Genomic DNA, 15,459 nt, shown 5'->3' with positions numbered 1-15,459 from the left:
TATTTCAATCATTGCTGATAAAGTTGGCTCATGAATGTTGATTGATATTTTTGCTTGTTTTCCTGTTATTGATTTTATTCTACGTTGAAATTCTTCATTAATTTCCTCGACCTCATAACTACCAGTGGGTATCCCAACAACGTTCCAGTCAGGTGTTCCATCTGGTTTGTTCTTGTTAGCAAATACAAACGAATTATTTGCTGGTGTTCCATTAAATGATTTCGATCTGATGTTTGGCCAGCTGTAATATACTCGTAATTGCGCTAACGCAATTTCATTTGCATGAATTGCAGTTGGAAAATTAACACTGAATTCAGGATTAGTCAAGCTTATCGAGATCATTGTTGTTTTTGATGGAGCTGTGTTTGTCACGATCTGCTGGAGTAGCTCTACTATGTCATTATTAATACTCATACCTTTAACAGCACTGTTATGTATTTTAATAATTTCTGAAAACTCAAAAATCAGAGATAATTCCATCGCTGAGGTTTGCTGATAACAACGAAGATAACTTGGAATATGCGACCGTCGCTGTGTGTAATTTCATTATGTAATCAGATAATTTTTCATTCATGCAGGTGCATATTTTTTTGCTACATTATTAAAAACACCTGCAATTGTTTTTGTGGCTGAAATACAGACTGTTACAGCTACTGGTGCCATCATCGTCATTGTTGACAATATAACATCTGTTCCAGCAACAACAGCGGATACTGAATAAACAATCACGTCGATGATAACTAGTCGTCGACGATATTTTTTTACTTTTACCATATATTGTTCGATGATATCTTTCAACACTGCTCGCCATTCACGCGCTTGATTATACCTGTATTGAGATGCATCGTCGATTGAAGTACTTATTATATTTTATGCAGTAACCAATTGAGGTGTTTCAGCTAAAAATTCCAAACACAACCAGTAAGATGTTGCGGTTAATTTCTTATCAGCTGCTTCCAGAATAAATATTTCTTTGGTTCCCTTGTTTAATATGATAGTTACAACTCCAGAAAACTTATCGTTGAATGACGCCATGGATACGTTGTAAATATCTCGAATTTTGCAGCACTGAACACAGATAGCCTGTACACGCCAGTGACTATTGCGGTATATTTAATAGTTTTATTCTGCGTTGACCATGTTGCAAATCCAGATGATACCGTGTATATGATGTTGGTAATATGCCCGGGAGTTATATCAGGTGGAATTTTAATCAAATTAATTTTGTTAACGATCTCAGGAATCCCCGCTACGATATCTTCGAGTGTTCGTTTGATCATGTCGATGTTAGTTTTGATATCAGATAGTTTTGCGTCAACGGTGGGTGGAGTACCAAAAAATTCCTCTGAGGTTTCGTTAATTTTTCTAAAATTTCTGCGGAGATTTGTGAACAGATTTACCTGAACATCATACTCGGCCCGCAATGTGGATAATTTACCATCTACGGTGTTATAGTTGACGTCGATGTATTTTTTCGTTGCTGTGTCTTCGTCGGATGTTGGATCCCTCAACACTACTATCTTATTCCCGTTCATGCTGAGTTCTCCCGTCATTGTGTCACCGGTATTTTTCACACGATTAGCAACCTTTCTTGCAATTTCATCTCTGATGGTTGTTAATGATATACTTGAGTCTCTGATTTTTCCGCTGTCAGTAAACACAGGGATGTTATCCGTGACTGCACCGAGTACTCGTCGAACTATGTCATTCCATTTGATGTTACTCGTTTTTAAAACTCCATATCAGTCCTGAAAAACAACAACTTCATCTCGGTCAACTCCAGCCAGGTTCATAATATCAGCGAGTTCATCTTTAGTTGCGTGCTTTGACAGATTGATGTCATCGGATTTTTTCTTACTTTTCTTACACGTAGAGGAAGATCTTCTGTAAATATCAACCATTATATAAGATCCTTGATCTGTTTAAAACACCTTGCGCGCAACGAAGCGGTTACTTGTATAATCATGCACAACTTTATGTGGCGGTTTTTATGAAGTGGCTCGACATACTTGATAAATTCAATGGGTGGAGCTAACCCGTACGAATCAAAATAAACAATTCCACATGGATCAATTGCGTATGATACCCAATGAGTACTGGGTCCTGAATTCGAGTCAAGATTAATAATACCCGTTTCGAGTTTGTTCGCTTGTTTTGGTAATTGATCTCCCATAAAAACACCTTTAAAGGCAGATATTTTTAGTTGTTTAGCAGCATTAAGTAAATCAAAATTTGAAGCTGGAACGTCTAACGGATTGTTCCTGGAAGCCTCAGACCTCTTCCCCAATGAGATCCTGGTAATCTTAGGCCACGTCCCTTTTTTTTGTATCCTTTTCCTGTTGCTTTCTTTAGAGCCATTCCAGCAGCGGTTCCAACAGCACCTAACATGGCCGCTTTTGCTACGGCTGGAGCAGCAGCAGCTATTAACGCCGGTATTGATGCAAGAAGTGGAAAAATACCACCTGTTTCAACCATGTCCTTGATGGCGCTCGGAGAAAGATGAAATTGAACTCCGGTTTTTGATTCCAGCGCTTTATTGAGATGTTTAATCTGATTATTTGTCAATGATAATTTGTTTGGACCGCCACTAGAAATCTGATCTCACTTTATTGATATTTTTGTTCCGCATTTGTTGGCGTTTTTTGATTGAAGTTTCTTCACCTGACCGGGAGTCAGAGTGACATTAACATGATTGTATGACATTTTTTATATAAATATCTTTTTCTAAATAACACGATTAAAGATTTTCCATTGGTGTATCAATGACTCTCATTCGACCGCTACCACCTTCAAGTAACATCGCTTTGTCACTGAGTATGACTGCGATTGCTCTGTAAGGACCATAAACAACTGGTGGACCAGCCGCGAGTTCTGGCAGGTTATTAACATGAGCTCGAAAGTGTATATCAACGACAGATTGTTTGGATAAATCAAGATGCTCCAGCGAAAAGTAATAAATCGGATACAATTTTGTAAAATCTAACTGTGATATTTGCAGCCCTGTGTCTGTGTTTAGATCACGTCCCATAAATGTCATCAAACAATGATATGCGCGTGCCACATGATTTGTGGTATAATCTAACGATATATTTTCGGATGGTTCTTGTCCGTTTATCCTCATTGAAACCTTGCTAACACCGAGATTGTCAAATATCATATGTGAACGTTCCTGGCTATTCAACCGATTATTATTTTGCAGTGCAATAAAAATATGTCGTGGCACAGAAACACCTTGCTGTGATGCTATATGCCATGTAAACATACCTCTAACGGTATCTTGAGTAGCATCTGTGGTTACTGTTAACCATGATAATAATGATTTACCGCCTTGATCCATAAAAGACAGTAATTTTTGTTCTTCTGTGACTGATGGAGTTAATACCGGCATCCACAGTGAGAATTTCGTTATGTTTACTCTACCAGCATCAGCAACACCACCCCCTTGCCAGATTGCATCATTATCATCACCTTTTCTTGCAAGTACAATTGTGTGTCTAACTCCAAAGATGACTTTTCTAACATCTCAGCAAAATCCGAAGATGTGAGACAGTGGAATCACACACGAAAAATTTCTAGTAGTTCCTAACAGCATTGCTCGGCGTGTTGCAAATCCCAAGTTGTAAGTTGCGTTAACACTTCCTATAATATCAAAAGCAGCACCTGGTCTATCCCCATGTTCAAAATCAACTGGTTGTGGATCAGATGCAGTACCTCGTGGTGTTTGTACTTTAATATACTGAACATGATCGGCGTTGTCGGTAATATCCTTAGCAAACATCATTGATGGACCAGCTGATCTTGTGTAATCATCAGTAATCATCAGAATATCTTGCTAGACCAATTATTGTTGTAGCAACATCGACATCATTCTGAATCGATTCAATATTTCTTCCATCAATCATGTATGTGACGCTACTAAACAATGCCATGATCCCGTTGTTGACAAAACCAACTCGTGCATTGGCATCGTATGTATTATTATCCTTCTTTACAAGTTCACCTCCTACTTCAATAAATGCCTCAGCAGGTAAGAAATATCTACTTGTATCATGAACTTGAAGTTCAATACGTCCACGTTGATTTGGTTCTCTTGCATCATAGGAATAAAACTGATAAAAACGTACCAATTCATCTTTGAGGACCGGTTCATCCATTTTAAATGCTGAGTCGGATATACGTTTAAACTTTTATTATATAACTTTGATTTAAATCATCATCGCGCTGACTTTGTCAAGCGAGTACAAAGTCCACTTCCTGCTATCAAATTTGCAGTAATATTTCTTTGTACTTCATCAGATTCTTGATCCATCAAGGCTGCTAGTTTTTTATTTGCGGCTTGATTTATTATTTTACTGACGTCTGCGGGCATATCTGTAGTGCTTGGTAATTTTACTGGTCGTTTTCATCGTATTAATCGTGCTAGTCTATCTTTGATCACCGAGAACGCCTTACCAGCAAAATTGATAATTGTACCAGGAGCTTTTTCACGAACAACGTCGATAGCTTTCATTGATAATTGTTTTGCAACGGGTGCTGCTTTTGGAGCTAATCTTCTAAATAACCCTTGAACAACATCACCAAGTCCATTTCCGTAAGTTGCTCTATAGATTGGTAATCGTGAGTTTACCGTTCTGACCTGTACGGGTCTATAATGTCTATTGTACATGATCATCTTATCTTATTTACCATTTATCTAACAAGTAGTCACTGTAATCATCAACAAGCTCATAAATAAGTTCTCAGTAAACACCAGTATCCATGATACCACCTTGAAATAATCACTGATAAATATCAGCTGCTTCTGGTGAATTATTTCTGGCACGTTTTCCTCCTATAAGAACTTCTAACCATGACACGTCATTGAGGATATTATCAGGACATGTTTTAAAACCACTTCCTACTGTATTCAGGGGAAGAAAGACCACTTCCAGTAGCGTCAAAAGAATCATCGCCAGGATCTCTTTCTTTACCCAGTGAACGTAATTTCTCCCGTTGTTTAGTTTCTACATCTTTAAATGTTTCTTCTCTTTGTTTCCATTCTTCTTCTGCTTTTTGCTTCATTTCTTTTGCCATCTGTTTCCTTTTCTCTTTAGATGGTTTCAACATCATCTCTTTCTGTGGTGAAGAAGATTATTGTTCTATTTGTTGCAGAGGTGGAGGAAGTTGATAGGAAGGCTCTTGCTGGGAGAGTTGTTGTTGTTCTGGTTGTTTTATTTTCTCTCTATAAAGTCTTTTTACTTCTTTATCAAGATTTTTGTATTCTAAACCTCTAGCTTGTTTTTTGTTGTAATATATACGATATACCCATCTAATAAAATTTTCATGGTCTGTTTTTTCATAACCGGGTTTTAAAATATCAAATTTATTAAATATACCAAATAATATTGTTTCGGGTAAATCATTTTCTTCAGTATTTCTAATATCTTCGATAAACTCCTCTCTAAATTTTTTAATCAATTCTACGTTTTCTTTTACTGGTTTGGGTTTAGGTGCAAGTTTTTTTTTTCACGTCGACTTCAGTACGAACTTTTCCAATACCTTCAAGTATTTCTTCATCGACGGGTGGAGGTTGAGCCGCAGCTATATCAGTTGGAAGACCTCATAAAATCTTCTTTGTCTGTTTGGTTCTTCTTGCTATTTTTTCAGTTTGTTCTGCGGATTGTTTTAATACTGGAAAAATACCCTTTTTCCTCTACTCGTCCTCCTTAATATCTCCTCGTATAGTTTTTTCAGCAGCCGCTGAAGTTTTTTCAGTAGCTGTAGTGACGGGTTTAAATAGTTTTTTAGTGTCTTCTTCGTACTCAACTTGTGATCGTTGCTGCGCTCGTAAGTTTTCTCTAAATTAGTCTCTAACAGGAAGAAATTTTTTGATTGCTTCTAATCGTTCTCGTGCTATTCTTGCAGTATGAGATTCAGAGTGGACCATTTTGTTATAACAATAATTTTTTTAATTAATAGCAGCAGAGAGGGCGCAACCTCAATTAAGATGTAATTGCGTAAAGCGCGTGCATAATAAACTAGAAAAAATCAACGACAATGGAGTAATATCAGTTAGAAATTCCATGGAGACTCTCTCAGTAAAGTGTCAACGCTTTTTTAAAATCTGTCGACACTTTTATTTTTTTTGATCATTTGTAGGAAGGCTTATTTTCGACATTTGGACGTTTTTCGACCATTGGTCTGTTCGACCTCTCTGCTGCTCCGTAAGGCTCTGTATGTTTTTGGCCTACAAGTCGATATTTAATATACCATATTTACCATATATGTTGGGTTATCTTATTTGTTGGGACACCATACATTAATTTTAAAAGTAATTTTTTTTGTGCACTGTATGTTCTGTGACCAGAGTTCCCACGCTACTAGAAAATTGAGAAAAAGTCCGGAGAAATTATAATTTTTTCCCTACAGTGAAAAGTCTTTGAACTTCACAAATATTGATGAAAGTCAGGAAAACCCGGAGAATTTTCTGCCACCACTTGACGCCCAAAACAAAAACGCAATTGACTCATAACTAAACTGATTGTGAGTTAAATTTATCGAGTTCTAACCAGAATATTGGGAGGGTGCAGTATGGATCATTTGGTTGCTTGCAATAAACATAGATGTTGAGTCAATCCAAATACCCAGTAGATTAGATTCGTCTAGCAGACTTTTATTTTCAAAGTCAGCATGATATCCGTATCTTTCCTCATATGGAAGGTATGAAAGCCAGTCTAGCATCACAAGAGGCCAACATGGTGGTGGCAAAGCGTAGCCGCTTACCGGATGGCCTAGCAGACTTTAAACATTGTTGGATTGAGTGATACATGCATGAAATCGATATGAAATTTACTTCTTTTCTTAGAAATTGTGAGGATTAAAATTGTTATATCCTGTATCTGCTGAAAGACAAGATAAAACTACATCATTGATGAAATGTGACCTGGTACTTGCGATCTGCATTGCTAGTTGCATGAGTACACAAATCTAACAGCCCACATTTTCTTATGTTGTAGAGAAAAAATTACAAAAATATTAATGAAAGTCGTATACTGGTTGTAATAAAAATACAGAAAGAAAGAACACAAAATTCTCTGTATTTATATATTCTGAGAACAACTTCTTGAGTTTTGTTGTATCACGTGACTACCATGTTGACATGTGCTCTCTGCTTGATAAATCAGACTGGCCAGATTGCTGGTTTTTACAAAAAGTAACTGACTTACATTTAATATAATTGAATTTCTGTATAACAACATTATATTGGAGTTTGTTGTTGATATCACATGACTGTTGGACTTCCAATGTTGTCATGTGAGATATGAAGTCATGTGACTGGTAATGCAAATGGCGAGTACTGGGTCAGGTTTCATCGGTGCCGAAGTTTCATCTTGTCTGTAAATGGATTAATGACATAACAATTATAATACTTGCCATTTCTGAGAAAATAAATAATTTTCCTATCGATTTCATGAAGGTATGAGTCAGTATAACGTAAGTTTACATTTTCTAGGCCTGCTGGTAAGCAACTACCATATGTCGCTACCGCACAGTGGCGGAAAATTCCAAATTTTCGATGTGCAGTTGCAGTGATCCCACACACGAACCTAAATGTCCAAATATGAAGAATTGTTTGGGAATATTGGGAGGAAATTCGAATTAGAAAACGGATTGCTATTTATTTTAAGCCAAATTTGTAGTCCAGATTGTTGAATCTCAGAGCTGAAAAGAGAAATTGTCACGCCTTGTATTATATATTAAAAAACGATATGAGCCCCTGTATCAATACAGGTTTGAAGACTGGTTTAATGAATTACAAGAAGACAAGTTGGTTTTACAGAAAATTTAGTCCTTGTTTATACAAAAATATATAATTATGGTGGTCTTTTGTCAAAATTTAAATCAACGCTTTTGAAAATGTTTTTTAAATGATAGATTTTTAACCAGATTGTCTGAAGGAGATTAGGTTGTTTGAAAAATCTTTGGGATTTTATTGGTACAGATAAATTCAGGTTTAAACTCTTTGTTACAAGACAAGATTCTAATTACAGTCCTTCCCATTTATGTCGACATCATCGGGCCCGAGGAAATATTGTCGACATAGGCTAATGTCGAGATAAGTGTTGGGGGTGGTGGTTTGAAAAAAGAGTTAAATTCGTCATTGAGTAGCATTTACACTTTGAGAAAACAAAGAATGGAAATTTTGAGTACATGAAGACAAAAACTGTGAAATACACTTGTATATTGACAAATTACGTTTTGGTTACCCTTGTGTAATAAAATCCACAATAAAATTTTGCATCGGTCACATCCTGGTATGAAAAACATTCACTATGATTTTCAATGTCGATATTCAATGCCGGCATTAGCACATGGTTGCATAGTTGTTATTTACATGCTTCAAGTACATGTACTTAAATTGGCCTAGATTTTGGTCAGTCTGTTCCCATCTTATTGAGGCTACCAAGAGGATGGGGCTATTCATGGGAAATGAAAACCTGTCAACAAGTTGGTTTAAACAGTACATGTATTTAGTTACAGAAGTCATCGTGAAAAGTACATAAAAGTGAACAAGAGATATGTGGCTGATATGATTCATGAAGGCATAATATTGTATACATTGACACATGCTAAATAAAGTTAAAAAGGAAACTGTCACAGCACAATAAACTTGTTTTAATCACTGATCACTTTGGAAAATGCAAGAATCTACCAGATTTCATTGCTTTTATTTAAGTTGCCACGAGAGGCCAACTTTATAGGACCAAACAAAAGCCCTTTTGTTTTTCAACCACGACATTAAAGCCTGGTGGCAAGATCAACTAATTGTTGAATAAAGTACAGGTCAGAAATGGCCACTTGCCGACATAAATGATTAGGCGGGAAAATTGAAGCCTATCGGCAAGATCAACTAATTGTTGAACAAAGTATGGGTCGGAACTGGCAGCTTGTCGACAAAATGGTTAGAAAACAAAGGATTTGTTCAAGCTGGGACCAAGGGCTTCTGTCGACATGTACATTTATTTTTTATCTCGACGTCGACATAAGCATGACAATTTTGGTAGTAATAGTAGATCAAAGGACCAGGACTTTGCTTTTTGTCAAAATAGGTGGCTTGTCGACATAAGTGAGGTCGATATAAGTGGGTAGGACTGTATTTGCGTTTATTGTTTTCCTTGTATATACTTAATTGTAACTGTTTACTTTCTATAAGATGCAAATATGTATTGCTATTGAATTATTTAAAATTAACGGTTTAAAAGGAAACAAAACATAATTTATGTTCATTATGTTGTTCCCACTTAGCAACATCTTGCAGCAGAATAAAGTTAGAACTTTTATTCTGTACATTGAAATGACTTCCTTGCAAATTTATAGGAATATAATCTAATTTTTTTTGTATGATACATTTTGTTTTTTTGTACATGATCTTCTTTTCTGACTTCAATGTTTTTGGAGTCTTGAAAGAGAAACATCTTTAGATTTAGAAAATACATGTTTTATAATCTTAAATGTTCTTTAATTCCATTCAGTAATGGTCATATGTGAACCTTGAAAAAGTAATATCATCCTGGAAAACCCCTGAAAATGACCTGGAAATTTATCTTTATAAAAGCATGGAAACCATGTGGGACACATAAATTTTTTCAAATTGTATGTTGTGTGACACCTTTTAAATCATTCAAAAATTACATGTCGGAAAATGCACTCCAGCTGAAATTTGATTTTAAAAAAATATAAAACTGTGTACTTGAGGTAAAACTCTTTAATCCACTGCAGCAGCTTCTTGTCAACACAACCCTTCCCCTGCACACGTACGATCCATTCTCTCGGTGCATTAATATTTTTTTAGAGATTTTTCATATACTGTGAAATATTGTCAGAAGCAACACATCGCCTGAAGTGGAAACTGCAAGGACTAAAGTCAGATTTTTAAAAATCTGCACCAGTCTAATTCTCACACTTTTGACCCCAATCTTATCATCATTATCCAGGAATGTGATCAAAGTACACTAGAATTTCATCCGTGTTAATGATCATATCATTGGTGAAATCATCTGCTTCTCTCTGGCCTTTATGATTTCGTCACATGATTTTATTTTCTCCAAATCTTCTGGGCATTGCTGGGTTATCGATGTCCATGCGCGAAGAACTGTATTTTGTCACTTTAAAATTGTTCCAGTGTTTCAATTTATTTTCAAAATTCCCGTGAATACTGGTGAAAAGGAACCAAAGTTAGCTTCCATATCACAGCTGTCATTATTCAACAGAAAAAATTGGCACACTTAAAAGAATCCATAGTTGGCTTGTGAGGTCAGCTTGCTTTGCAATAAAATAGCCTTTGTATTGATATCCTTTTAAAAAGAAAAAACTGGCTTCAGAGTATCCAAAGTCGGCTTTCGAGGATGGCTTGCTTTGTAATAAAAATAACCTTTGTCTTTGATGTCCTGTCAGTAAGTTCAAAGAAGAAGTTTACTGTTCACTGCTAGTTGTATTTATTCACCTTTTGTAACCCATGCTGGCGAAAAGATTGTCACTTACACTTGAGCGAATGTGTGTTCAAATAATGATTTTTATTTGCGAGATACTGTCATACAGTTGACCTGGATATAATTCAGTCTTGGTTATTTTGCACCTAACACTGTGTCATGAGTGAATGGCAGTTGTCTTGAATATATCGGCTGATTATTTCCCTCTCGTTTGTGAAATCATTCTGCTTCTGTTCTGGTCTGCACGAATTCATCATATGATTTTATTTTCTCCAAATATTCTGGGCGACACTGGGTAATGGATGTCCATGCATGAACCACTATATTATGTCAGTTCAAAATTTGTTCCATTTGTTCAATTTAATTTCAAAATTCCCATGAATATGGGTGAAAAGAAACCCAAGTTTGTTGCCATATCTTGGCCGTCTTTGTATATTAAAAAAAATACAAAATAATTGGCACACTTAAAAGAATCCATAGTATGCTTGCTTTGCGATAAAAATAACTTTTGTATGATATCCTTTAAAAAAAAAGTAACCAAAGTCGGCTTCCAAGTTGGCTGGCTTTGTAATCAAAATAAGCTTTGTCGTTGATTCCTGTCAGTAAGTTCAAAGGAGTTTACTGCTTGCTGCCAGTTGTGTTTATTCACCACCAGGGCTTCTATGTGCTTGTCATATGTAGTAATAATTAATACAAAGGAGCATTGACGTCTGCGGGTTAACCCATGCTGGCGAAAAGATCATCAATTAACATTCAAGTGAATGTGTTTTCAAATAATGATTTTTATTTGCAAGATACAGTCATGTAGTAGACCTGGATATAATTCAGTCTTGATTATTTTGCACCTAAAACTGTCATGCATGGATGAAAGTTGTCTTCAATACATCAGTTGATTATTTCCCTCTTGTTTGTGATCTTGTTGGATCCACTTTTCAGTCAGATAACATATTCAAACATTTGAGCACAACCAAACACAATTTGTTTCTCAATGTTCATGTCAGTGCACTGTTCATGTCAATGAACAACATGGCATGTCTCATCGGACATAAGCAATACAAGCTATAGTATGGAAGCCTATGCTACATATATGGATTTCGCAGATGTATTTTATTCTTTAATGCTCATGTTGAAAAAAGGAATAAATGATAACAATACAAGGTTAGTTTCTTTCTTTTTATTATCAAGGGTTTTGTTTATCTATTTTATTGCAACGTGCATTGGGGGGGCACAAATGCAATACAAATTTATTTTGTTTCTTAAGTCCTGGGACATATGACCTAGGTGAAAAAAAGTTCATCTAAGTTCTGGGACAGGAAAATTTTTTATTATTTTATCATGTCCCAATATATATGGTAAATACCATAAGACAGATTCGCAAATTTTGTAAATTTTCCATTTTTCATCTATTCATAAGCCAGTTTCACACCTTGACTTTGGTTTTTAGGGGGGATTTTTTGCAACATGTAGTAACTGTCTGGTTTCATAAATATTAATAGCATCACTATCACATTATAGATTAATTGGAAAATTGCAGTCACTGGTGTAACATGCTTCTTTTGTTTGCTGCATACTTAATTCCTTAGGCAAACTCAACAAGGGTGTCTGTTGGTAAACATGTTTAAGTGATTCTGAAATATTTCCACAATGGTAAATTTAAAATTCTATCCACATTTTCCTTTTTGATATCTCTAGTCAACAATTTACATGGCTCCAAATCACCAACAAAAAGGAGTTCACATTTACTTGAACATGGAGGTAAATTATTCTCTGATTGGATAAATGGTACACACCTACATATTAATTACCAATACTTCATTTCTTGTGGTTCTAAATCCATTTGAAATTTTAAAACTGGTAATTGATATGGATTAATTATAGATAACAAAGGGGATGCCTGCATTGCCTATTACCCAAAGCCATTATCAGGATTTACAGTTAACTTGCTTTGATTGTTGTTGACTCAAAGACCAATCTGTGAATTATAATCAAAGAGAGATGCCAAAACAGCTTGTTGAGAATGAATACAGGTAATGTGTTCACATTACATTTTGCTCTAAGCTGAAATGCAAATCTAAAAGCAGATTGTTGATGATCTATGAGTAGTCTATCTCTGTTGTGAACTTTAACCTATATTATATTTTTATTTTTAATGAATATATGACAATAATGTGAATATATGATAGTTATGTGCTTAATCTATGGTATTTTGATAACTATTCATCGTTAATATTGATTACATAAATTTGTAGGATCAATTATATTGATGAAAAAGATGTACAGGTAATCACTCCAGTGCATCAAATAAATTTCTAGGAAATAAAGTATAAATTTCCCTATAGCTAAAATGTGATCAGAAAGAATGAGGCATGGTTAGAAATAAGGAAGAATAAAGAAAATTCATTCAATTTTTGTATCTGAGTGGAACAAATGCTATGCTTTGCATAATTATAGTATACTATAGGGTAAAGTACAGCAGAACTTGTCATGAAAGACCATCCCTTCTGCCAATAATACTGGTCTTTTAAGACAGGTGTTCTCCCTTGACAGGTCATAACACTAATTAGTAAATCTGTGCATGGAGAGCCAGTCTCAAGACAGGTGGTGTCTGCAGTGGTCTCTCGAGACTGGTTTTACTGTACTACTCAGCCTGTGAATTGTTAAGTCTTTAATTGTTTTTTATTTCATGTTGGAGAGGTCAGAAAATACAAGCACACACAAATGCATACAAAATGCTGATACAACATAAAAGCAATCATATTAGTTAATAACAATTTATTGATATGGTTATTGAACAAGAATTGGTACAGCTATGGGACCAGTTTTAAGTTTTGCCTATTGCTTCTCAAAATCATTGTTACTGGTCCTTAAAGCAACTTAATGGCAATCCATCTTTTTCTTGATTCCAAGTTTAAGACAAAGCCCAGACTGCCCAGTCAGAAACTAACAAATTCAGTGCTGAAAAATGTTATATGAACTTTTAAATTCATAATCATTTTGTAATAGATTTGAATACATATCACGTTATAGTCTTTGAAATTATCCAGCTGTCAGATGGCGATAAGATTTTTTTTGCCAGAAATTGTATTGGGATTAAAAACAACTGTAATCAGTTGAACAGTAACTATTTTAGCATGTATAAAAATAAGATAATTTTCTAACTTGCCATTTCCATCACTGTTTATTGCTTATTGTTTATTTAAATTTGTCTAAATATCCATCCTAAGCATTAATCATTCATTGATTGCAGGTGGCAGATACAGAGATATTCATTGAAGAGAATGACTTTAAATTCTACTCGAAGCCATATTTTCTCAGGTAGAACTCTTTTCTCAAATTAGTAGAATACAATGAAGTCTAGATTTATTAATCTGTTCTTGTACATTCTTTTTTATTTTGATGGCTATTACAGCCATTAGAATTTTAAAAAATCATTATATGATTATCTGATTGCTGCAGGACCAAATTTTGTGGTCAAGTTTTCCACTTTTAAATTATTAATGTTGCAAGCAAATCAAAGTAAGGTATTTTCACTGTGACTGTACACATTATTTGAGTGATGCAGAAAATTCAGCTAATGATTGTTTCAGGTTATTGATGTAAAATGTATAATCTTTTGGTTGAAATTTACTTTTACATTCTGAATGAATGCAGTTTAATTTATTAAAAGATATTCTTTGCACTTGAATATAAGCAGTTTTTATTTCAAATGTAAGTGTTGATCAAATAACTTGTAAAATTAGCAAAATTCTCCTTGTGAAATATGAAATTTATAATTGATATTTATAGCTGATTTTATTTCAGTTTTTCCGTGCTTATCATGTATGAAAAGTGAAATTACTTATAATTCAGTATATGTTGCAACTTTCTTTCCTCAACCAATTTCTTTGTCACATCAGATTACATCTATGTCGATATCTAATACATGATACTTTGTTTGCAGGTTAACACTATCTGGTAACATTGTTGAAGATGGGAGGGAAACAGCAAAATATGATTCAGATAAAGGTATTGAAAAATTGGCAAAGTTTAGTTTTGGATATTAATTGCAAAAATGATCAAATAATTCCATGATTATTTATCTTTGATTGACCAGTTGGCTTTGTAATCATGCCATGATTAAGTCATATTTAGCTTACCTGGCCATGTGGTCAAGTATCATTATGTTATGACCCATGATTAAGTCATATTTAGCTTACCTGGCCATGTGGTCAAGTACTGTTATGACCCATGATTAAATCATAGTTAGCTTACCTGGCCATGTGGTCAAGTACCATTATGTTATGACCCATGATTAAGTCATATTTAGCTTACCTGGCCATGTGGTCAAGTACTATTATCTTATGACCCATGATTAAGTCATATTTACCTTACCTGGCCATGTGGTCAAGTACTATTATCTTATGACCCATGATTAAGTCATATTTACCTTACCTGGCCATAATGTCAAGTACCATTATGTTATGACCCATGATTAAGTCATATTTAGGTTACCTGGCCATGTGGTCAAGTACCATTATGTTATGACCCATGATTAAGTCATATTTAGTTTACCTGGCCATAATGTCAAGTACTAGAATGCTATGGCCCTAGTCATTATTTTCTCATCCATGCGACAGATAAATCATGCTTTTTTTGCTAACCTTACTTTTCTTGTCTCTGGGTGTCTCAGTCCAGTTTGTCTTAGTCATGGTATCCGTTTGCTTGAAACTACTTTTATTGAGGAATGCAGCCATTGTTGTCATCTCATTGGTTCGATGGAGTTGTTTTGAAATGAAATACCAACACTTCCACAAATTTATCAAAATGTTTTGGAGAAGAGAATGAAGTAACTTTAGTTTTTTTTAAAAAAAACATCCAACAGAGATGAGACAAAAAGCAAATGGAGTACAAGCAAGGGAACATGCTGACTTAGGTGGGAGAGTAAACATTGTAACTGTTTACTACCTGGTTGATACCTATTCCATGTATACAGTACATTTTTTTTTTAAAT

The 15,459-nt window shown here is 34.9% G+C and overlaps 1 protein-coding gene across 1 annotated transcript in view; it reads left to right on the top strand.

Moving 5' to 3' along the window:
* The window catches only part of LOC149789192 (protein SHQ1 homolog), an 82,827-nt gene that overhangs the window by 11,503 nt on the left and 55,865 nt on the right, over positions 1-15,459 (top strand). The window contains exons 3-4 of the mRNA XM_089975335.1: positions 13,717-13,784; positions 14,410-14,474. Of these exons, the coding sequence (XP_089831461.1) occupies positions 13,717-13,784; positions 14,410-14,474 (133 nt within the window). The remainder of the gene's footprint in view (positions 1-13,716; positions 13,785-14,409; positions 14,475-15,459) is intronic.

The sequence above is a fragment of the Sinohyriopsis cumingii genome, chromosome 11, assembly GCF_028554795.1.
Source record: "Sinohyriopsis cumingii isolate HCF-2022 chromosome 11, ASM2855479v2, whole genome shotgun sequence".
Lineage (NCBI taxonomy): Eukaryota > Metazoa > Mollusca > Bivalvia > Unionida > Unionidae > Sinohyriopsis > Sinohyriopsis cumingii.
The sequence above is the reverse complement of the archived record's forward strand: the minus strand, read 5'-3'. Positions and strand labels throughout refer to the sequence as shown.